This window comes from Herpailurus yagouaroundi, unplaced genomic scaffold (assembly GCF_014898765.1).
Source record: "Herpailurus yagouaroundi ecotype Mexico unplaced genomic scaffold, PumYag 77, whole genome shotgun sequence".
Lineage (NCBI taxonomy): Eukaryota > Metazoa > Chordata > Mammalia > Carnivora > Felidae > Herpailurus > Herpailurus yagouaroundi.
The window spans coordinates 92,283,456-92,308,044 of record NW_024412388.1 but is presented as its reverse complement, the minus strand read 5'-3'; the positions used below and the strand labels follow the sequence as shown (position 1 = coordinate 92,308,044).

The 24,589-nt window shown below is 40.4% G+C and overlaps 1 protein-coding gene across 11 annotated transcripts in view; it reads right to left on the bottom strand.

Annotated features, from left to right (window-relative positions):
- NTNG1 (netrin G1) overlaps positions 1-24,589 on the bottom strand; it is a 336,959-nt gene that overhangs the window by 81,112 nt on the left and 231,258 nt on the right. For all 11 annotated transcript variants that reach the window (XM_040471147.1, XM_040471146.1, XM_040471150.1 and 8 more), the window contains one exon: positions 3,605-3,777. In XM_040471147.1, coding sequence (XP_040327081.1) covers positions 3,605-3,777 — 173 coding nt within the window. The remainder of the gene's footprint in view (positions 1-3,604; positions 3,778-24,589) is intronic.

Below are 24,589 nucleotides of genomic sequence, written 5' to 3'. Positions count from 1 at the left end.
ATATATTTGGTTTTAAAAGACCAAGAAGAAAACACACTGGTCTTGAATAAAAAACATGGTGAATAAAAATATAATCACAAGAGTTATTACTTCTGCCTCTGCCAAGCCTATGGCAGTGAAAAGCATAGGGAAATGTGATGTGTCTCACAGATGGGGTGTGGCTCTATTTTAGAATTTAAAAATTCTATTCCACCCCTATTTAAATAGGGGTGGCTCTATTTTAGAATGTTGGGGATCTGTATTCTTCTCTCCTGGCTCTACATGCTCCTTACAAAAGTGGCCTTGGAGATGCTCCAGAATTCAGGACTTCCAAAGTCATAAAATTCCCAGCAAACTCCTGGTTTACAGTACCTCTGGGTGATGGGTTAATTGTCTGAATGGAGATCTTCTAATTTTCTAGTTTAATGAAGTTCTCTTAGTTCTTTTGCTAAGAGTGGACAGGAATTGACCTTCCTACTAAAAAATTACTCTGGGGGCACCTGCGTGGCTCAGTCAGTTAAGTGTCCAACTCTTGATTTCGGCTCAGGTCATGCATGATCTTGTGGTTCATGAGTTCGAGCCCTGCATCAGGCTCTGTGCTGACAGTGCAGAGCCTGCTTGGGATTCTCTCTGTCTCCCTCTCTCTCTGCCCTCCCCTGCTCTCACTCTCTATCTCTCAAAATAAATGAAAACTTAAAAAAAATTATCCTGGCTGCGGAGATTCTGCTAAATCAAGAGATTATCCAGGATGCATAGCCTTTCGAAGCCATTGAGAAGTTGACGTTGAGGGCTCAGAGATTGTAGCCACTCTTTTTTTTACTTCTTAGGTTTTGTACTTTTGTATTAGGATATGACATATCTTAAGTGTTCCTCTTAAATAACTGACCTGTGATGCACCACCTAGAGTTGTGTGTGTGTGTGTGTGTGTGTGTGTGTGTCATGCACACAAAAGCATGTATGCATGTGTGTAAGAAAAAGCCGGTATGAATAAGAATCACAACAGTGCCAGAGTCTTGTGCTTGGCTGACATTTTCACACTAAAAAATTAGATGACTTCTAGGGCAAGCAACCCCACAAGAGACATGAAAATCTTATTATATGACAAAGGATGATGATGTTAACCTGGAGAAGAAAAGAAACAGGGATCATATACTCTTTCACTACTTAAAGAGAAAAAAACCCACTGGAAATTAGGAGATAATATTGATATTAATAAATAAGTTTTATAACAATGAAACCTGTCCAATAATGAACAAGCATGCCTTATGAAAAAAATTCCAAAATCAAAATTATTTTTGAACACCTACTTGGTGACAGGTGTTATGCTGAACACATTACACGCAGTAGGCCATTCAATTCTCTCAAAATCCCTATGAGGTAAGAACTGCTATTATTTTCACATTACAGGTGGGAAACCAAGTGTTGGAGAAGTTAGTTTAACTTTTTCAAGGTCACACAGCTAGTGAATAGATAAACTGTATTTGATTCTGGAACCTGTGTACTAAACCACTGAATCGTTTATTTCCATCCTTGGACATTTTAAAGCACAGTCTGATGGATCAGAAATTTAATTTAAGGGGTTCTTTCCACTGTAAGACTTTTCCATTGCAAGACTGAACCACTGCAGTCATCTCTAAAATCTTTCATTTAATTTCTGCATACTAAAGACTGAAAGAAACATTGACTTGGGCCCCCTTGGGCATTATGACCCCTGTCATCTTCCTACTGTAACAAAGATGGGGACAAGTCTACAAGTATAGAAAAGGCCAGTTGAAGACTAAGGGATTGTTAAGCAATAGAATCCACAAAGAAAATTGGAAGAGGTTGCATTCCTTTGGCCAGGGAGTAATCGGTGGTCTTCTGCAATGTGCAAAAGATGATGGGTAAGTAAATCATGTCCATGGAGAATACAAGAAACCCATCACAGTGAGAAAGCTTGGCTAGCACAAGAAGCTCTTCCTAGTGAAAAGGTCTTGAAATAAACAAGACTTCGAAGCTCAGTTACAAGCAAAAGAAGTCATGTTAGAATAGCAACCAATGCCTTTAGTAGCAGCCCACTCCAGCTGCCTTTCTGGTAGCCTTGTCAAGTTGGTCAGCCCTGAGGATGAGCTAGAAGGCTGGCAGGTGTCTGTGAACTTTCCTCTGTTCCATCTTGTCCCACTAAAGAAGCAGCAGACACCAAAAATGAAATCTGAGCCACTTTCATTTTGGGAAACCTTTAAAGTAAATATGACAAGTGTGGTGATAGGGACCCTTGGTAGGCAGCCACAGGGTCTCGCAAACAAATAACCTTGTGATTCCTTCTGAATTCATGAGTCTATGGCCCTGAACAATTGAGGATGGCCAAAAGAGTCTCTGTTAATAAAATCACCTTGAAAAATCAACATTTCTGTTCAATAGAGTTTTATGTATTAATTTTAGGAGCTAGACTGTCAATTTTTCTTTAACACAGAAAGAAACTGAATACCCTTACAAATAGGGATTGTAAAAAATCTTTTGAAGAATTTTTTTTCTGCCTCATAGAAATTTTATCATAATTTCATGCCCCTGTACTTCATGGCTTGTTTCTCGCTTCATTACTCTTACATTTAACTTGATAAGGTCCTGGTTCCTGTGATACTAGTTTTTAGATTTTGGTTTCTCACAGCTGCTGCTTTGAAGTACCTGATAACATTCTTAGCCTTGCACAGAGTGAGTGGCTTTTCAAGCCCTCATTCTCCCACTGCTCACTGTCCTGCTATTTCTGTTATTTCTCACTTACTAGGTATATTCTCAACCTCACCCCTCCTCTACTTTTGAAAGAGGGCAAACCTTTGGCTTTTACAGGTGGCTAATTGGTCCACCCATGGAATTGGGCAGTTTATTCTGAAAGTAATCATTTCTCTGCCTGAGCGTGTCAGAGTGTGTTTTCCTATGGATGTTCAGGGATTTTAGTGGGGCATACACATGAGTGGTAATGGGGCACCTGTTATGGTTCCTGTAAACACAGATAAGGCCAATGCTCTTTTCACATACACACAGACGTTCCTTAACTTAATGTAGCACCTGCAAGGCCTGTGTCAAAAGGTGGCTTTTGCTAACAGGATCCATGCCAAGCATGACCTCAACTGCTTGAATTTGGAAAAAGCCAATTATTTCACTGGGCATAGCTAAGGCTATGGTAAGATCAGACAGGGAAGCATCTTCTGGACAAAGCATCTCTCAGGTTACCCAGTAGGGGAAATGGGATTACAAACATTTAGAGAATTTCTGGAGTTGTTTATGGTTAAAATTAAGTTACCATTGGGAGTTTTGAACGCTGTTGTTATTTTAATTGGAAATTAATTTGGTGGAGAAAAACAAACATCTCCTGTTTCATCCACTTAGCAAAATTTCTCCTGATTTCCTTCATTTCCCAACACATTTGATGTGAATGTTGGAAGACTGAATTGAACAGATGAGCCAAGTGTGAAAATGTGCTTACAAGTGGTAAAATAGGGACTAGAGCTTCAGCTGCATTTTGAAGAGGAATGGGACAACGGTAAGAATAAAAACAAAAAAAGCACAATCGTAAGTGAAATTGAGCAGAACTCTCAGCTCATCTCATCGTGCACAAAATATGGTGTTACAGAGCAAAGCTACTCACAGGTATTTGCAGTGCCTTTGGGGATGGGGAGATAGGAGCCTGGACTCCAAGGCCGACCCTGATAATTCTTCTTGCATTTCCCACAGTCTGGACCTGTAGTGTTGTGCTCACATTCACAGGTCAATTTGCTGTTGTCATACACACACACAGTGGCATGGAGATTACATTTGCACCTAAAGAGAGGAGAAACAAGAGTTCATTGTTAAGTCAAGTTGGTGATCACAGAGGCTTTACCCATCTATCTCCTGGGTGGTAGTTCTCACACCCTGCTGTGCTTGGATACCTACAAACTCTTGGCAAAATATAGATTTGGAGGCCCTACCCTCAGAGTCTTTTCAACAAGTGCCCTTGGGGGAAGAGGTGGGGTTATGATACAGTCTGTATCCTCCCACACTTTGAGGAATCCTAATACCAGTCAGTCCGTTCAGTGGGGACCTGAATGTGAGGTAAGACAACGGTGCTAAAAAATCAAGGGCTTTCCAACAGGTATCAAACTACTTAGGGAGCAGTTTTTCCTGTAATATTATCAAAACTGTGACGATTTCATCTGGGTTGGAAGAACAATGTTATCTTCTGTTTTTCCTTAAACCAGAAAGGCAATCTTTCTTTGTTGAAAAGGAAATGTAACCATTAAGACAATTTGCTATTCAGACTATTTTATAGACCCAAGGAGGTCATAATAAGATATTCATATTCCGGGCTCAAAAATGACCTTACCCCAGATCCAAAGTTTTCCCACCAAGGCTTCTACCCAATCTGAGTAGTCCTTAGATTGCTCCCTCACAGCAAATAAGACAATTACAAAGTTCTCTCAGGAATGGTTCAAATGACTCAGAAAAAAAATGCTTAGAGGTCTAGAAAACAAAAACCTATATGTGGCTGGATTATTGCCTTTGGTGCCTATGAATAAAAGTGTGATCTATGAGAGGCCACAATGAAATATGCAATTTCCACAAAAATGCATCCCCCTATCCAAAATCCTGGACTATAAAATTGCAAAGGCCAACTGGATATTTGTTGAGGTAGCAGATTATAAATTGTAACTTCCCAAGCATAGTTCGCATCCTGTGGAAAAGTAAAACCTAGGTTGACAGGATGACCATGGCCAGAGGCCAGAATAGTGTATGCAGGACGCCATGCATCCACACAAAGGGGAGAGCTAGGACACCCAAGCTGAAGGATAAAGGGTCAAGGTATGTCAGAGTCAGAATCGGGAAAATGTAATTTGTGTGTGTGTGTGTGTGTGTGTGTGTGTGTGTGTGTGTGAATTTTTAAATGAGTCTGGCCTCTCCCAAGAAGTAGGACAAAAATACAGAAAGCCAAATTTCATAAAGACAAAGAAATATTGTTGTGCTTTACATTTGTTTTCCTTTGTGGAAAGTGTCATGAATTAGAAAAGGTAACAGTAGTCTTTCTTAGGTAGCAAAATAAGGTTCTTTAAGAACTGATGTGGGTTTCTATGTTGTCTGTACAGCAACATCCGAGGTTCTCCCTTGTGCACTGATGATCTGTTTGGTAGGCTGGCCCACCCTTATGGCAAGGAAGCAAAGGAATGGCTAAGACCATTACTGAGAGCTGTTGGGTTCTCTTCTAACCAAAAGGTGTGGCCCCTAAAGCAATGCCCACCCTGCCCCCCTCCCTCAAACCTCCCTGGGTAAAGACCACACCTCAGCTTCCTCAGGGGTCTAGCACAATTCGTAATACTTGTAGCTACACTCTGCCTTCTGTATACTTATAAATTGTAGTAAATTGAAAGGCTGCTGTTTAAACTTTTTTTTTTTCAACGTTTTTTTATTTATTTTTGGGACAGAGAGAGGCAGAGCATGAACGGGGGAGGGGCAGAGAGAGAGGGAGACACAGAATCGGAAACAGGCTCCAGGCTCCGAGCCATCAGCCCAGAGCCTGACGCGGGGCTCGAACTCACGGACCGCGAGATTGTGACCTGGCTGAAGTTGGATGCTTAACTGACTGCGCCACCCAGGCGCCCCAAAAGGCTGCTGTTTAAACAATACCTCTTCAACTTAGATACATAAACAAAGCCTTTAAAATTAACATGTATGCAGTCTCATAAAAAGATAAGAGAAAAATAATTCGGTTAAGTGAAATAGTGTTTAATTATGAGCTAGGTCTTACAGCAATCTCCTCTATGCAGGGAGGGAGTCAATTGTGCCAGATTGTATATGGAAGGATCTTTATCCATCAACATTAGCACCTTTATTTATGGGTGTGTTTGTATATATGGAAGATGTTAGAAACCTAAGTGATAGAAGCACCAGCTTATACTGATTTAGCACCCTATCTGGTGTTAAAAATTCCAAATGGGGAAAAGAATAATGTGACCCCAAAGGATATGCTGGTTTCATGTAGGAAGACCAAGAATACAAGAAGTAATTGTAAGTTGGATTAAATGTTTTGTAACTGTTAATACCTCCATATACTTGTAGTCACTTTCTGTGTTACAGGCAATTTCCATTCTAAAGACCTTATATTTGCTGAGAAAATATTCTTTGAATAACAAAAGAAGGTGAAAGAGGAACGGATAAATGTTTAATCTTATTTCTTGCAGATTTCTTTCAATTAATGGTTCATCCTCACCTGTCCAAAAGCTAATCATTCAAAGGCTCAACTCAATTCAAACTCTTCCCAATCACCTATGCTACCAGTGTAGGCACCCTGAGCTCTATTCTTCTGATCCCCTTAAATGCTTCTGTGTATTTGGTTTTGTCAGTTGTTCCTTAAGGCTCTTTGAGCTTTTAAAATGTTGACTCATTGCACAAATCTCTCCCATCTTAAGCGGGGGTGGGGGGTGGGGGGGGGATGGATATCTACCCTGTACTTCTTTTCTACCTTGTCTTCATTTCCAGCTACTTCTTTAACAATCTCCTCTCCCTTCTTGAGTTTCCTGTACTTGAATTTTCCATTTTCTCATCTCCCACTCACTCTCTCTTTCTCACCACCACAGCCTCTCTTGCCATGACCTCCTTGTTGAAAATCCAATGGATACTTCTCTTTACCTCATTTGACCACCCAGGGGTATTTGAATCTCTCCCTTTGATTGAGGTATTGACCACTCCCTTTCTCCTGATACTTTGTCCTCACTGGATTCTCAAGTGCATTTTCAGAACCTTCTTCTGTGTGTTCTTTTTATATGCTGTTCTTGGGGTTCTGGCTCAGAACCATCAGCCTAAGTGAGTCTTTTCAGACACTCTTACAAAAGGCCGTCCCTTCAATTTCCTCTGTGGCACTTAACTACCTTTGGGTTACAGCAAACTTGCATTCTAAAACAAACTTCCATAATCTTCCCCACCCTGAAATAATAAGCACATGAAAGATAAGCTTTAACATTTGGAAACATTTTAGGAGATTCAGAGATTCTCTGTTACCCACAGAGATTGATAGAACCCTTCCCTCCACTATTACTAGGTGAAGATTACCTGATTGACATATTGATAAATTCTGGATCTATCATGGATCTCTCTCCTGGGCATGTCAAACTCCACAGATCCTGAGCTGAAGTCTGAGACTCTCTTCCCCACTCACTCCTCCTTCTGAGATGTCTGTCTCAGTAAACTGCATCACCTTTGAGGCAGTTGGTTAAGAATGCCTCTCTTCCTTTCCTATCACATCTAAGTTGTCATTGCTCCATCTCTCACCAAATTCTGGGATTCCTTCCTCTTTGATAACTCTCAAATACACATGGTTCCAGCCACCCATTGCCACTGCCCTAGTGAAGCTTGTCATCATCTCTGATCTGCTTTATTACAATGGCTTCTCAACAGACCTTACTGCCTCCAGTCATGCTCCTCTCTAGCCCAGTCTCAACACAACAGTCAAAATAATCCTTTACACAAAAATATTGGGGTCACTGTAGCTTAGAACCATTTAAAGACTTGTCGCTATTCTCAGAATAGAGTCCGAACTCTGTCATGTGGCCTCCAAGTCCCTTTGAAGTTGGTGTCTTCTCCCTTCTCTAGATTCATCTGCACTGCCAGCAACACAACTTAGTTTTTCAAACTGTGCCTTCACGTAATCTTATAAGCTGTTCCTTCTGCTTGCAATGTTCTGCTCTACCATTTCTATTCCTTTCATCTGCAAAATTCTTACCATTCAGGTGTCAACTTGGAAATTTCCGTGTCTGGCTGCTAACTGACATTCAAAAAACATCTGCTGGTCAATTATCTGAGTGCTTCTCTGACCCACCAGAATACCTTTCCCATGTGCTCCTGGGACACTGGGTGAGGCCAGTCACATGATAAAGCCCACACTATCTCTGCCTTAGACATAGGCTGCATTCTCATAGTTTCTTCTTCTAGCATGTTTACTAGAGTAAACTCCTGGAGGCAGCAGTCATGTTTGCCTTATTTATTGCAACATCCCCAGCACATTTCAAGGTGCTTGGCACGTAGTAAGTACTTAAAAAAAAAAAAAAATATATATATATATATATATATATATATATTTGACAGATAAACAAATGATTGTTAAACAAGTAAACTCTCTGAAAGCAGGAACTTCATGGGTCTTTTCTACTATGTCTAGCACGGTAATGGACTAAAAACAGAATTAATAGGTATTGTAATAAATCAAAAACTCCTTGATATGTGCTCAAAACTACCACATGCCCTTATCATTGGTTTACATAACTAACCTCATAATGGGCAAAGAGAACTCTATAAAATTGGTAAGACCTTGTAAACACTATTCAAACTCCAGAGAATTTGCCAAATGCTGGAAACCTAACACAAGAAAAAAAAAAGCCTGAAAATAAATGCCTCAAAGACTCAGGAAAACAACACAGTTTAGAGGAGAAAGAACAAGACAAAACAAAAACAAAGCATTTGTGCAGCATAATTATTCTGGAATGTACATCTTTTGGCTTCAACTTCTCATGGAAGAATGGCCACCTGGTTCAGGTTCAAGTTTGGCAATCTTTCTTGGGTTCTGGCAAAAACTGGAACTTGTCTAGTATTAATTCTGCTGACCTAGCCTAGCTTCGACTGTGTTTCCTCCATCCTGGTGATGACTGTTGTACCTGGGCAGCACAGGTGAAAGTGGACATTGAGGTACCACAACACTGGCTGGTATTTGAAAATGATTCTCTTTCCTTCTCTACAGCTTGGTTTATTCGCATCAGCCCATTCCAGCCAGCCACTAAGATTCTTTATTTAGAGCCCCTGCCAGAGTATCTTTTCCTCCAGCAGAAAAAAAAGAAGAAATGGATGTCACAACGCCAGGAAATTGCTCTCAATTGCTGGGAATATGACCTCCAGCCTTGTGATGGGATGGAGGTCAGATTTCCAGGGCAACCACTTGTCTCTGACAGATTCATTATCTATTTCCATGGTCATCCAGCTCCCACGTCTACCATTACATTGGGCAGGGAAGGAGCTGTACAAATGGAGACCTAACAGGCTTTGCTAACAGTGAAATATCTGATGTTCTGGAGAGCTAAAACCTATTCACTGATTCTGTTTACACACATAGAACTCACACCAAGACACTCTAGATGGAATTGACTTGCTTGTACCTCAAAGATCCACTTGTGCATAAGTGACAAACTACATACACTGTCAAATAAAGGCATTGCTAAGACGGACTTACAAAAAAAGCGAGCTCTGTTCTTTGATGCGAGTGATGAAAACCAGTGTATTCTTGCTTTCAACCAGGTCTGCACTTCCTGTATTTTAGTGACCAGCTGTCATGAGTCAATTTAATCCTGCTTATAAAAAGGCTCCAACATTTAGATGTGTGCCACCTGCCAGTAGGTATGAAAAACCCATACAGTCTGCCTGGTTTTTTTTCAAGATAATTTAATATATTTATTCTGGGAAACATGTTATCCACCAGAATTTCCTGTGAGTTAGAGATCTATATATATAATCTATCACTAGTGTTTCAAATAGAGGCACCAAGACACAGAAATTTGAAACTGGCCCTTTCTGAAGCAAAACAGGAAGGAAAGCCAGGCTTGCTGCTTTGCAGGTCAGGGATTTGACTACTTTTGGGCCAGAGGCGGTTCACCATGAAGCGAATGAAGTTTAGCATCACGGCCTTTTCAGGGCCTTAAGGAGGACCCTAGCAATGCTCTCATGTGGTCATGTGCTTTTGTATAATTTTCACAAATAAGATATTTTTGCATTTTTTAAGTAGTGAAGGCTTTCCCTTAATGAGAGCACCCTTCCACTCCCAAAGGGTGTAAATTTTGGGCACAACAAAACCTGGCTCAGTCTCTGGTTGCACCCTCTGGCTTGGATTGGCAGCAGCCACAAATGCTTCTAGAAAATGAGTTCACACAAACACTGGAGCTTTGAAGATGTCTTTTTCAACAGGTGATACATTACAAAATGCCTTTCACATATTTTTTCTGCCTCTGCAGCCCCTTGACCTTTCTCTTTTCACTTTGACACATGAATTGTTGGTTTCCACCTCAACAGATTATTTGAAATAGAAGACCCGCAGCAACATAATTTAGAAATTATGAGTTATTGATTATTAAGTCAGATAGCCTGGGTTCAAATCCCACCTTTGCCACTTGTGAGGCCACTGGATAAATGACTTCACAAACACACACGTAAACAGAACGTGTGGAATACTTCCAAGTAGCGGGAACGGTGCTAAGCATTTTTTTTTGTATAGTTCACACGGACCTCACAATAATACTGTGGGATTGGCATTAATTATAGATGATGTATTTGCATATTGACCAGCTAAGAAACCAAACCCATCTCTCTAGCTAGAATGAGACGGAACAGAGATTTAGACTGTGGGCTGCCGGCCTCCAGAACTCTGCTCTTACCACCAAAAGTGGAAGGCTGTCTAAGTATGGCTAGGTGTCAGCTGCCTCATCTGTAAAACAGACACAATAAATGGATGTGTTTCAAAAAACGGTTTTGGGTATTGAATAGATAATGTACGCGTGCCTTTAGGATAATGTCTGACACAAAATTCTTAATAAATGTTATTACTTCTATAGTCACTACTGCTACTACCACAACTGAAATGGGCTTATTCATTCTGTAAGACTTAATTAATAACATATTCTTGGGTAGCACCATGAGAGTGCCCATGGGATTCAAAACCAGAAGATGACAAAGAGTCCTAATGTCCAAGAACATACAATTTTTGAGTAAATAAGATGAAATACACATAGACTACAAACCTTCAAGAGGGCAATACCGAGAATGCCAGGGACCATGGGAACAAGCCCCAGGTGAAAAACATTATACACCTGGGGCATTTCATGTTGACTATTATTGCTAAGCTGCTTCTCTTACAGTGCAGAACTGGGATGCAGACTAGTATACAAGGCTGACTTAAAAACAACAGCCATAGCTATGTCCTATTGGCACAGAAACAAACAGGCGCCACAAGCCTGAAAGACCCCAGCTCCAAAAGACACCAATAAACTGTCTTAGTTGCTTGCCAAAATCAACCAATCAGGACAAGGCACTTTTCTATCCTTTATTAGCATAATGGACTTGGCAACTTTCAGGGGACTTTATATAAGCAGGGCCTCCCCTTTGTTTGGAGAAGCCAGCCTAACTCCTGTGTGTTGGTGATGTGTCTCCTTCCAGCTAGAGCTATAGCCCCAATAGAGCCTCGCCTGTGCCTTGGTCTGGCCTCATTTCTACCGTTGTGGGGCCCAAGATCTGGACTCCAGTAACAATGCTTGATCTAATCATGACAATATAGGAAAGTAGGGTAGTAACACTCACTTGTCCCCCCACTGATAATGCTGTATTTGCACAAAACAGAGGGACAGCCCCTAACGCTGAAGGCGGGTAGAAGAAAAAAAACAACACTTAACCACGTCCTAATATAGATCTGGAACTGTGATAGATGCCTTATGTATGTTATTTCACCTCATCCTCATTACCACTGGGAGAAGGAAGTATAAGTATCTGTAATTTACAGATGTGGAAAGTGTGGTGAAGAGCAGTTAAGTGATTTGCTCAAGAAGCACTTCTGGTAAGTGGTAGTCAAGAGTCAATTCCAAAGGCCAGGTTTGAGCTAGGACATCAGTCTATTTGAGGCAGAAGAAAGCAAATTGGTTTGTAGAAGGAGAATTAGACTCATGGTTCCCAACAGCAATATTAATACTTCTACTAACACTTGCTACCTAAATTGAGGTCCCTGGATCAGCAGTTTCAGGATTACCTGAGGGCTTGTTAAAAATCTCAGGCTTTTCCCAGACTTGCTGAAGAAGAATCTGCATTTTAACCAGATGGCCAGGTGATTTATATGTAGAGTAAGGGCTAGAAGCACTGCCCAGTCACCAGCGTGTCAAAATCCTGATGAACAGGAAAACTAAAATCATGGGTGTGATCCATATACAAACCTTACTTCTGCCTATATTCTGTTGGGCAGTCTTTGGCCTAAAATCTGAGTAGTACTAAGGTGCTAGCTGTACTCACAAACTGAACTGACCATTTTTGTTTGTGAATTCTGTCAAGGCTATCAATCTGCAGATTCATATATCACAGAATACTTAAATAATTCAACTATATTAAAAACTGTTTATACTTACTAATCAAAATCATATTTCTATCCAGAATATATAAGGAGCTCTTACAACTTGAATAATAAAACGACAAAAAAAAAATTAGAAAAAAACGTGTAAACGATCTGAATAGATAGGTCTCCAAAGAAGATTTATACAAATGGCCAATAAGCACAGGAAAAAATGCTCAACACCATTAGTCATTAGGGAAGTGCAAATTAAAACCACAATGAGTTACCACTTCACATCCACTAGGATGGTTATAATTTAAAAAGATGGTAAACACCGATGATGATATTGGTAGGAATATATTGTTGGTAGGAATGTAAACTATAAAAAATTTTTTAATGTTTTTTGAAAGAGACAGAGAGAGAGAGAGAGAGCAGGGAGGTGCAGAGAGAGAGGGAGACACAGAATCCGAAGCAGGCTCCAGGCTCTGAGCCATCAGCAGAAAGCCCGACGCGGGGCTCAAACCCACAAACTGTGAGATTATGACCTAAGCCAAAGTCTGATGCTTAACCTACGGAGCCACCCAGGCGCCCTGGAATGTAAACTTTTTTAGCCACTTTGGAAAACAATATGGCAGTTCTTCAAAAAGGTAAACATAAAGTTATCATAGGATCCAACAATTCCACTTCTAGGTATTTACCCAAGAAAATTGAATACATGCCCACAAAAAAACCTGTACACAAATGTTCATAGCAGCATTATTCATAATAGTCAAAAAGTGAAAACAATCCAAACATCCATCAACTGATGAACGGAGAAAGAGGATGTAGTATATCCATATAATGGAATATTATTTGGGAGGAAAAAAAAGGAATGAAGTACTGGTACATGTTACAATATGGAAAAATCCTTGAATACATAATGCTAAATCAAAGAAGCCAGACACAGAAAGCCACAAAATGTATGTTTACTTTTGTATGAAATACTCAGAATAGGCAAATCTATACAGATAGAAAGTAGATAAGTGGTTTCCAGGAGGTGGGGGGAGGGGCATACTGACAGTGACTGCTGATGGATGGGGTTTTCTTTTAGATTGATGGTAGTGTTCAGGAACTCAATAATGGTGAGCGTTGTACAACTTTTTGAATATACAAAAAACCACTGAATTGTACATTAAATAAATGAAAAAGTAAACTAAAAAAATATGGTATTTGTCCACAGAGATGGCAGAAAAACAGTGGATAAGAGTTTGGGCTCTGAGGTCAAATAGTCTGGCTTTAGCAGGAACTTAGGCAAGTTCCTTAAGCTCATTTTATTCCTCTGTAAAATGAGGATAATTAAAATACCTACCTTAGGGGTTGTGGGGGCCTTAAATGATAGATTACAAGACAGCAGAGACTGCTAATTGATGTATCTTTTCTTTTTCCATACCACTACAGTGTTAGCTGGGTGCACAGTCACACGTATTAAGACTATGTTTCCCAGCACCTCCTCTAGCTAGGTGTGGCCATGTGACTATGTCCCACCATTGGCATATTAGTGGGAGTGATGTCTGTGTATGACACTCCTGTTGGGCTACACTCCTTCCTCCATTTCTAATTTACTTCATGGAACACGAATGTGGCGTTGATCCACTTTGGACAACATGGACCATGGCAGTAACCATGACTAGTGGAACCTGGGCCCTCAGGCAGCCTTCACTGCGGTCATAGGGTAGGTAAAGATAGAGCCACCATTCCAGCCATGGAGGACCTACCTCCCAAGAGAAAGGAGAGAGAAAAAACTTCTACTTTGTTTAAGGCTCTTATTTTTTTTTTTTAATACATGAAATTTATTCTCAAATTGGTTTCCATACAACACCCAGTGCTCATCCCAAAAGATGCCCTCTTCAATATTGTTTAAGGCTCTTATAATGTGAATCTATCTTACACACATCTGAACTTATATTTGAGCATAGCACCTGGCAAGTAAGCAGGTAATAATTATAAACTATTACTATTATCACTTCTATCTCATAGCAAAAGGCCAGATTTTCAACTATCAAATGGGTCTGCTGATCCTGATCCCATGAAGAAAGAGAGAGCTCAAATCTTTCCAGCATTCTCCTACTCCTTCCTCCATTAATAAAACCTGCTAATTGCTGTCTGACAGTAGTTACCACTGGTAAGCAAAAATGTTTTCAGAAGATTTATTGTTATAAACTATGCAATGGCCAAAGTTCGATATGAAATAGATATCTACTTACAACAATTTTTGGAAAGCAGCCACACACTAACATACTAACAAAGAGTCTGGGCATATAACTTGGGTTTGCATTCCTGTATTATAGGAGAGGCATAGAAGAAAGAGAGGCGCTAGGACTGTAGGTATCTGCCCTGCAAACCCAGAGGACAGATTTCCACATAGCTTTTGAGCTCATTCAACCCAGAGGACAGATTTCCACATAGCTTTTGAGCTCATTCTTTCACAATATATTGAGTATGTAATATGGCCCCGTGTTGATGGTGGCTTTCCTGTCCTGAGGAAACTAATTGAAAGAATTAGTTTTGAAAAGTTATTGATACAGATCTTTTTTTTTCTTTTTTCTTTTTTTTTTAAGCAAAGAAATATACAGTTACACAGTTTTCTCCAGGAGTGTGAAATAAAGCCTGAGATCCTTATCAAGTTCTTCACAGACACTGGGATCTTACCATCTTTTAAAAAATATGTAATTTATTTTCTCCAAAAATTGATGGAACAGGGGCTAGAAATCCTTCTTGTACATTTAAGCAATAAATGACTTAGACATCCTTATGACATTTAAGAAACCCTCTAAAATTACACTTAAATCTTGCTTTAAACCCTAAACCGACCTGTAGTGAAACCTCAGATTACATGACTCGCTAAACTACTGGTTCTTTTACATAATCTTAAAAATAGCTCTTTTCTATTTCTAAAGCTTGCCAGGGAGACTAGCATACCATGACTGTAAAATAAAATAAAAATAGGAGCTTATAAATTCGAGATAATGCATTCTCTAAGATTGGAGTAGGTATACGATGGTGCTCTGTGACCTGTTTATTACACTCATGAGGAATCTGGTTAGACAAGAGGTGCTGAAGGATAAAAGACATAACAAGATAATTATCTCAATTGAGACTGCCACTGTTCTCTGCACAACCAATCAATTCTGGAGATTGGGAGGTAAAGAGCTTGTTAAATTAAAACTAAACTAATCCAAGGCCAATTAGCAACTAATAGATGAACCTAGATGTTTAATATATCCATGGCGAACCTTTCCATTCTAATTCTTTTTGAGAAAACAGAAAATTTAGGGGTCTCCAGTTCCAGAAATAGAGATGATCATTGTTCAAGGAACCAGATAAGAGAAACAGGGCAACATGGTGTTAAGAGCTTGGACTCTGGAGACAAAGGGTCTGATATCAAGTCCTAGCTCTGCCATGAACCTGGTGGGTGTCTCCATCTGAGTCTCAGTTTCCTCACATATATTTTTGGACTGTTATTAGTACCTATCACATAGGATTGCTATGATGATTAAATGGAATAGTTCACGTGAAGTATGTACTACAGATTCTGGTAAATACGAAGTATTCAAGCTGTTATTATGGAGAGAGATGGGAAATTCATGGCTTGGCCATCTAAAAGTCCTTTTCATCCCTTTCTCTCTTGATTTTTTCTACAAAACATGTGAGGAAACTACAATACTCATTTCCCAGGCTCCCTGCCTCTATGGTTGACCATGTTATATAGTCTGACCAGTGGGATGTGACCAGAAGTCACTAGGTGGGGTGTTCTGGAAGGTTTTTATTTTATTTATTTATTTATTTATTCATTCATTCATTCATTCATTCATTCATTCATTTTAAAGTTTATTTAATTTTGAGAGACGGAGAGAGTGTGGGGGGCGGGGCAGAAAGAGGGAGAGACAGAATCCCAAGTACGCACCACACTGTTAGTGCAGAATGCCATGCAGGGCTCAAACTCGAAAACGGTGAGATCATGACCAGAGCTGAGATCGAGAGTCTGACGCTTAACTGATTGAGCCACTCAGGTGCCCCTTAAAAGTTTTTAAACAGGGACAGCTTAAAAAGAATCATTCCGTCCCCCTTTTTTTTTTTTGCCCCCTTTCACTTTGCCATTTCTTCCTTCTTCTTGTCTGGGATCCAGACAGAAATGCTAGGGGGACTCCAGGCTTTGCAACCACAAGAATGGAAATTCCATTTAATGATGGGTAAGTGGGAGGCCAGAAGGAAACTAAGGCCTGATGGTGGTCTTATACCCTGAGCCCCAGCCTGCCCACCTCCCATGTGTTCTCACTTGAAGCAAACAAGCTTCACCCTGTTTAAGGCAGTCAGCTATCCTGTTTTTGGAAACCAAATATATTCCTGATATAAGAAGCCATTATAAAGGTTGTTGATGTAATCAGGTTATTATTTTCACACATATTCATCCATTTTGCGGTTTACAGTAAACAACTGCTAAGTTACATTTCTTTTTTTCTCTTTATAGAACTACATAAGTGAAATATTTCTTTCACCTATTTTTTACTTCCAGTTGATTTGAACTATACCATGATAATTTCTTATATACTTCTTGGATTAAAAAAATATAATTCTCCTTTTTTCTAGGAGAAACTGGGACAAAAGAAAAATAGGACAGGAATGAACCTAAAGTCCTCTTGTGCTCTGCAAAGCCACACCGTTCAGTAAAACTCTGGCTATAGACCTAAGAACCCTCTGACACTGTAGGATTCCGCTATCAGGTTAGATTGTCAGGTAAGCTTGGGGGTCTTTTAAATAAGTACACTCATCCATTCAAAAAAGGTCTTATTTCCTCAAATAGTTATAGTAGAGTCTGATTAAAAATGAACCAGGCTGAATAAACAGTTTTATCACATAAAAAATAAAGTCACACCTGTGCAAAAGAATACACTACAGCAACCTGATTCTATATTTTTACTTTTCACTACAAAATTTGAGAGGAAATTGAATTAGATTCCCATGGGTGGTATGGAAAATTGGGGGAAATAGCTTTCTTCTAATTCTCCCTTTGCTGAGAAATAAAATAATATCCAATAGAGAAGGGTGCACCTAGCAAAGCCTTTGTTTTTTTCCCCCTATTTGGTGGCCTACTTTTGTCAGCAAGCCTTGAAAAAGTTGAAGTTTAAAAGTAAAAAAAAAAAAAAAAAAGATAGAAGAGAGAGAGAGAAACAGAGAGAGACAGACACACACACACACAGAGAACGGAAAGAAAAAAAAAACCCATCTGTAAAAGAGACTGATCTTACTTGCTGTGGCCGATGACCTGAACTGTATGTCACTTAAGATTAGACACAAAGGCTTTAAAGCAAAGAAATAAAGAACTCTGAGAATAGAAATGAAGAACAGCAATGAACTCTCAAAAGATCCAACAGATAGGATGTGGTCAGGGAAAAATAACCAGATGGTAGCTACGAGATTAATAATATTGTCCCCATCACCATCTCTTCACTTATATAATGAAATATTCAGAGGTGGGGTCTGCACCAAATGTATGAGAAGTGAGGTGTCATGAGAAGTGAAATTTCCAATAATGTTACATGGATCATGGTCATATTTTAGAGTCAAGTGATAGGTGATCAAGAGACCCGGGCTTAATCACTAAATAGATGATTCACTTTGGGTGGGTTACACTGGCTGGAGGGACTAATTTCTTTGAATTGTGAAAAGTTTGGTCTGTGCGTGAGAAAAGGCTTACGTTGGCTGTGTGATTTACCCCACCTCTGGCAATATCTAAACTGAAATGGGGGTGCACATTGCAGTTTTTGCACCCCCAAATTCCTACTTCTTTTTCCTTTGGTAACAACGCTGTGGGGCTGCCCTTTTTCATCTTCATGTTGGGAGGTTGAGGTGGGGGATTCCAACCTACAGCTCCAGGGATGAGCAGAGAGGCTGAGCTCAGCCTACCAATCCATTCCATCTTCTTGGACACATGATGATTGGTTCAAGGATGGGAGTAGGACCTAATCCCTGTGAAAACGGACCCTTGGGCCTTTGCTGAGAGTATGAGGGTAAAAAAAGTCCTGTTCCTTGTGGTACTGCTACTCTGGTAGCAGGTGGCCTGGAACTGCTCATGGCCATCTTGTCCATGACATGGAGAATCTCAGCCTAGAATAAAGCCAAGACAGAGGAGAACAAGCCAAGAGATAGGGACAATATCCTGATGACTTTGTGTAGCTCATGCTGTCAGCCTGTCTGAATCTAACTGTGTCCCAGATTCCTAACTATGTGAGCCAAAATAGACTCTATTTTGTTTAAACTAGTTTGAATTACTTATTTATTTATTTTTGGCACTAGCAACCAAAAGATCCTAATACAATATGCCATGTTAGTTCCCCATGATTCTTCCACCTCCCAAAATGATTGAACTAGACTGGACCTATTACCCATAAGCAGTCATTACAGAAATTGCTCAACAACCCAAAATTTATGGCCTGGCTTGGAAAAGTCTGGCCAACCAGATTTTTCTGCCAAGGATTTAGACTTGCAAAACAGACATATGTTATCATTAGGAGGTAGGCATTAGAATATGCTGGATAATTTCAAAGTATGCCGGTTCTAACCTTACATGATTTTTATAAAAAGTGTTTTGTTTTGTTTTGTTTCTGTTTTCAGTAAAATGAACTGACTTTTTAAGTTAAGGTGCAAAAATCGTGCTGTATTTTGGAGTTAGAAAAGACCTAGATTTGAATATCCCTATGATCACTTTTAAACTCTTTGACCTTAAGCTAGTTCCTCACCTGTAACATAGAGATGAAAGTGAATGACTTTGTTAGGTTTTATTTTATTTTATTTTTTATTTTTTAATTATTTAATTAATTTAATTTTATATCAATGAAACTAAGAGCTGGGTCTTTTTCTCTTAATGTTTATTTATTTTGAGAGAGAGAGTGTATGTGTGTGTGTGCCTTGGGGAGGGCAGAGAGAAAGAGAGAGAGAGAGAGAGAGAGAGAGAGAGAGAGAGAGAGAATCCCAAGCAGGCTTTGTGCTGTCAGTGCAGAGCATGATGCAGGGCTCCATCCCATGTAGTGTGAGATCATGACCTGAGCCGAAATCAAGAGTCGCATGCTTAACCACTTGAGCCACCCAGGTGACCCTTTATTTTGACTTTTGAATGAGATAGCATGTCAAGTGCCACCATGAACAGATCATAAAAAGGTAAACTTGATAAGTTTTAATTCCCATCTGGCTGTCATCATCAATCATTATGAAATATTTGTTAAATGCTTATAATACATAAGATCCGGTGGCTAAGCTTATACTATTTCTGAACGATATCAGAACAATAATCCACAGAAAGAAGGGACCTGCTGTCTCACCTCAATTACTCTAAGGTCATGAGGTCTTCTCATTTTTGTTTTATATTTAACAGAAGAATGAGAAGAAACTTGAGTGCGTTGTGAGGCACTACAGTATGAAGGAAAGGGATCAGGACTCTGAACTTCATGAGGTCAGGTGATGGGCAGGCTAAACCCCCAGTTCCTGAAAAGGACCTTTCATGGTGCCTGGTCTGGAGTAGGCTCTTTGTAAGCATTTGTTGAAAGAATTATCCAGTCCCATTCCCTCACTGTGGAAATGTGGGAAACACAAGATCAGAGAAATAATAATAGCAATAATAACAATAAAATAATAAATTGGCTAGCAGTTTTTGAGCTTAATTCTGTGTTTAAATGTACATTCGTAAGAGTACATTTTTCTAGCAGTGTTTTATTTCATCTGTATAGCAACGTTGTAAGAGAGAGGTGGGCAGGTATCACTCTCCCCATTTTATAGATTAAGATAAAACTCAGACTTAGAGAATTTACATGTAGTAATATATAAAAGCAAACTTGTTTTAATATTCCCACTAGCAATACTTTAAACAAAGTAAGCCAATATTTTTTTCTTCAAGTTTTCAAAAACTGAGCTCTACTTTGCTTTTAGTTCCCAAAGATTTTGGCTTGGTTTTAACAGGTGATCAAAGCCTCTCCATAGGAAGGAACAGAGAGGGGGATAGGACTTGGGGTGTGAAAGGATACAAATGTATATAGTAAAAGCATCATCATTGTCCCTGCAATGATCCTCATTTCTTGCCTCCGCATGCTTGGTACTTGGCCAGCAAATTTTACAAGGGAGAGGTGAATTAACTCCCCAGGAGCAACCCCTGAGTGTTTGAGGATAAATACTCCAGTTTCCCTGCCTCTTAGGGAGCCAGTTCTGGGAAGAGCACCCTGATTGACTTTAATCCTTGCTCCATTTATTCCCCATTTCCTCACAATGCTTTCCTGAATTACTTCCCAAATATATCATTTGCATCCAGATCCTTGTCTTGGGTCACTCTGAACTAGGAAGACAGAAAAGCATTCGTAGACTGCAAGAAGAACCACAGAAAGGGACACTGCTAGATTGTTGGATCAGTGTTGTCCTAGTAGTAAGAAGCTCTCTGCACACATCGTGTATGTCTGTTGATCGTTTAGTTAGCACATTGGAGCGTGTCTTGTTCCTTATGTAACAGGGTTTTACTGATTGACTACTTTTCCCTGGGGTTCTGAATCTCTCCTGGGGTGTTCAGGAAGGAATCTTATACCTCTAGAGGCTAACAGATCCAGCTTGACAACTCTCTAGAAACAGGATGGGTAATTAGTGAAGTACCCTCATTGTATATACAGCTTGTCCAAATGCATTAGGATCCAAACTTGTATTAGGATCTTCTGCCTCTCAAGTTCCAAAATGCCTCAGTTTGGTTTCTGGCTCTACTACCTGCTTGCAGTGTGACCTTGGGCAGGTTACCTAACTTCTACATGCATCAGTTTCATCATCTGTAAAACTGGATAATAATAGTACCTGACTCAAATGCCAAAATATTATCTTCAAAGCAGTTTTTAAAAATATTTATTTATTTATTTTGAGAGAGAAAGAAAGAGAGAGGGTGCAGGGTGGGGCAGAGAGAGAGGGAGAGAGAGAAAATCCCAAGCAAGCTCCACACTGAGAGAAAATCCTGATGCAGGGCTTGAATTCATGAACTGCGAGATCATGACCTGAGCCAAAAATCAAGAGTCAGACAACCGACTGAGCCTTCCAGGCGCTCCTTCAAAACATTTAAAAACAATGCCTGGCACGCAGTAGATGTTGGCTGTCATTATCACCATCTTCATCATCACCATCATCTTCATTATTCTTGTCATCATTTTGGTTTTGGGAAGGGAACTAAAGGGGCACCAGAGAAAGCCAAACCTTCCAGATTCCTAACTTGTAGAGTTACATAACACTAGTGCCAAATTATCACACAAAAGATTTCTGGGTCCATGTGGCTGACAGAGAGCTCAAACTCTTATTGATAACACTAATATTTTCCGCTCTCACACAAATTGCGTAGTTTGGACAGGATTTTAAACTTTTGGGTGCTTGAACTGAATCTGAAGAATGAAGCTGTTGATCCCTAAACAACAGCACTGGAGGCAGGGAGTGAGGATTTGTCATCTGAAACTGAGGTGGAAGGTTCCGGAAGTTGTATAGGCCCACGGTCCTTAGATTCTATAGAGATGGCCACAGAAATGAAATGACCTGTGCTTTTTCTAATAAAAACCACATGATGGTGGCAATAACTACCACAATGCAGTCTTGGGCTTTGAGGTTTCCTTTCGTTTGGGGGCCCGCCCAAAGAGCATCTCTGCAACAAAAGTAAATAAAAATTGCTTCTCCTGCAGGACTGGAAATATCAAATGCAGAGTGTGGTGCAGCCTTTTAATCCACAGGGTAGCAAAGTAAAGGTCAATTACCTCACTTAGAGGAATGAAAGGCATGTAGTAAAAGTCAAATAGATATGCCATTAGATAATATATTTCAAGCATGGAAATGAGGATTTTCTATTGCAGGGTTATATTTAATGCACTGGTAAACACAAGAGCTTTATGACAGAGAGTAAGATACGAGGCTGACAGTGAATCTGCCCGACAGAGTGCCCTCTGTTCGATGAAGGTGTCTGTGTGGGACCGAGCGGTCACCATTGATTGGTGTCAGGACCCTGCCGGGAAGCAAGCAGGCTGGCCCCACAACCTGCCAGACAGAGCCAGGAGGAACAGGTGCCTCTGCAGTGGCTCTAGGGATTTAAGGCTGTCAAGACACTCAGCTGTGCCAGACTAGTCTCCCTGTCTCTAGTCTGTCCTGATCTGTGAACCTCTACCTTTGTTTTTCTCCTTCCCTGATATTCTACTTGTGATCCAGACATTGGCTCAACACCCAGTTCTGCATTCCTGCATTGGCGCATTCGGTTTAACAACCTTATTCCCAGTTCCCAGGGCTGTGACTCTATTCCAAAGCTGCCGCCCCCCCCCCCCCCACTTATGCATCTGAGATTCTAATCTCCACGTTTAACCAGGATTAATGTGCACGTATCCTGGTTTCTGAATTTGTTGACAATTTGATTTGGAGTCTTTGACCCTGATGTATTCATTCTGATCACTTCCAATACCCTTCTTCTTTAGGAAGGGCTCTTTCTCCTAAAGCAATCACATGGCTATGTCTCTAGATTGAGCTTCTCCCCCTAGCTATGGCCTCAGTTTTTCACCTCATCAAAAATATCCTTCAGGGTCACAGGCAATATGCTGAGAGGCTGTGTGTTTCTGTTGCTGACACAGGCAGTCCCCATGACCTGCCATTTGTTCACTTGGGGAAGCACCTTGTTTATTGGCCACCGCTTAAGAAGCTGTGTAGCTTTAGAGACGTTGTTTAATTTCTCTGAGCTTCAGTTTTTCACATTATAAGCATTCAAAAGAATCTCATTTTTCATTTTTTAAAAATAAGTACTTACATTAAATGAAGATATTTAGGAGGAAAGGTATGTTAATATTTATTGAAGCTGCAAAACTATCACCTGGGGCCTCAGCTAGAAACATCTGCAGTAGATTACATCTACATAGCAAAATCTGGAAAGCACACTTTGGTGAACTTTTCATTCATGAAGAGGAATGCCAAGACCTGCCCACTGTTTTCAGGAAAGCCCCGATCCTGTGAAATTAACTTGAATGCAGATGCTTCAGCTTGATCCAGTAAGATTTCTGGTTGGTGTAAATTTGGTGTGTCACCTGCAGATCCAAGCCTTTGAAGAGCCTCCCCACTAAATCATAAGTCATGCTCACTTGCCCCTGGGAGACATGTGTAACCTTTCGCCCAAGCATTTGCTCGTAGGAAATTAAGGGGAGTATATGAAACAGGAGGAATGTGGTGGTCTGACCTCTTAAACACTTTCGGGATAAAATGGGGAATGGGACAAACTGGGCACACCCAACATGACTGGGTGTTGGAGGCAGACTTGAAGACACGCACTGTTGGACGGCTCATCTGTTTTCACAAGGGCCAGGAGGTGTGATCACATTCTCTAGGTAGGGGTGGGAATTTCTCTTGAAGGAACTGAATGTTCTCAGTCTTCCTGAGGCAGGAAGTTAGATGGGCTTTGGAGAGAGAAAGGAGGTTTTTCTTCCCTCTCTGCAGCCAGGAAGTGGGGAACTTGGAATGTGAGGTGTAGTGGTGGCTAGAGATTCCAGCTGGTGATGACAGAGATGCTCCTCTCTGCCCAGGCCACAATGTCGCCTCTGAGTGACGCCTTTCGGGAAGTGGGAGCCACTTAAGATTGAACATGAACTCTAAAACTAGTCATTCACTCTCAATGTGATTCTTCAGTATTCTCCAAATCTTCCACAGAGTGCTTTTAAATTTAACAACTTTGTTTTAAGGGAGACGGTGTCCATAATTGAGGGAAATGGGTATGTAGCAAGCACCTGATGAGCCCCTTGTAAGCAGGTGAGAGGGGTCAGAGGGACCCCAGATTCACATATATCAGCTCAGGGGACTTTAATCTCCTGGCAAAGTAGCATCTTTTAGCTCGCTCTGCCTCACTGTTAGTCTAAATGAGGCTGTGCTGTGAAACTAATAAATAAGGGGGAAAAGAAGAGGTATTATTTAATTGAGGAAGAGGTATTCCTCCAATAGTTCTGAGTGAACAGAGCTGTGAATATGAAGAGCAGGGGACGAATGTGAAGAGCAAGCACTTACAGGTGCCTGGGTTGCCAGCTGGGGAGCAGCAGGAGAAGCCTAGAGGTTGGGACTGAGAGAGCCGAGAAATTATTGAATGAAGTTCATTTGTTCAGCAACCAGGTTAGAAATCACCTCATCATACAAAATAAATTCAGAATAAAGCATGTCAGAAACTCAGAGAAAAAGCAGACTTCATGATGGATATACATTCTGAAGTTCAGAGGATCTGGGCAGAAGGTAACAGAGCAGAGTGGGTTGGGGCGTGGGCATCAGGGCAGGGTTTCCTGGTTGGAATGCCGGCCTTGGACAATCCTCTTATCGTCTCAGTGCCTCAGCTTCCCCTTTTATAAAATGGGCATAATAATAATATTAGTATTATATGGATGTTGTGATGATTAAATGAGCTAATAAGAGTAAGTGTTTACAAGAGTTACTAGCTCAATATAAATACTTAATACACATTAACCACTGCAATTACCATCATTA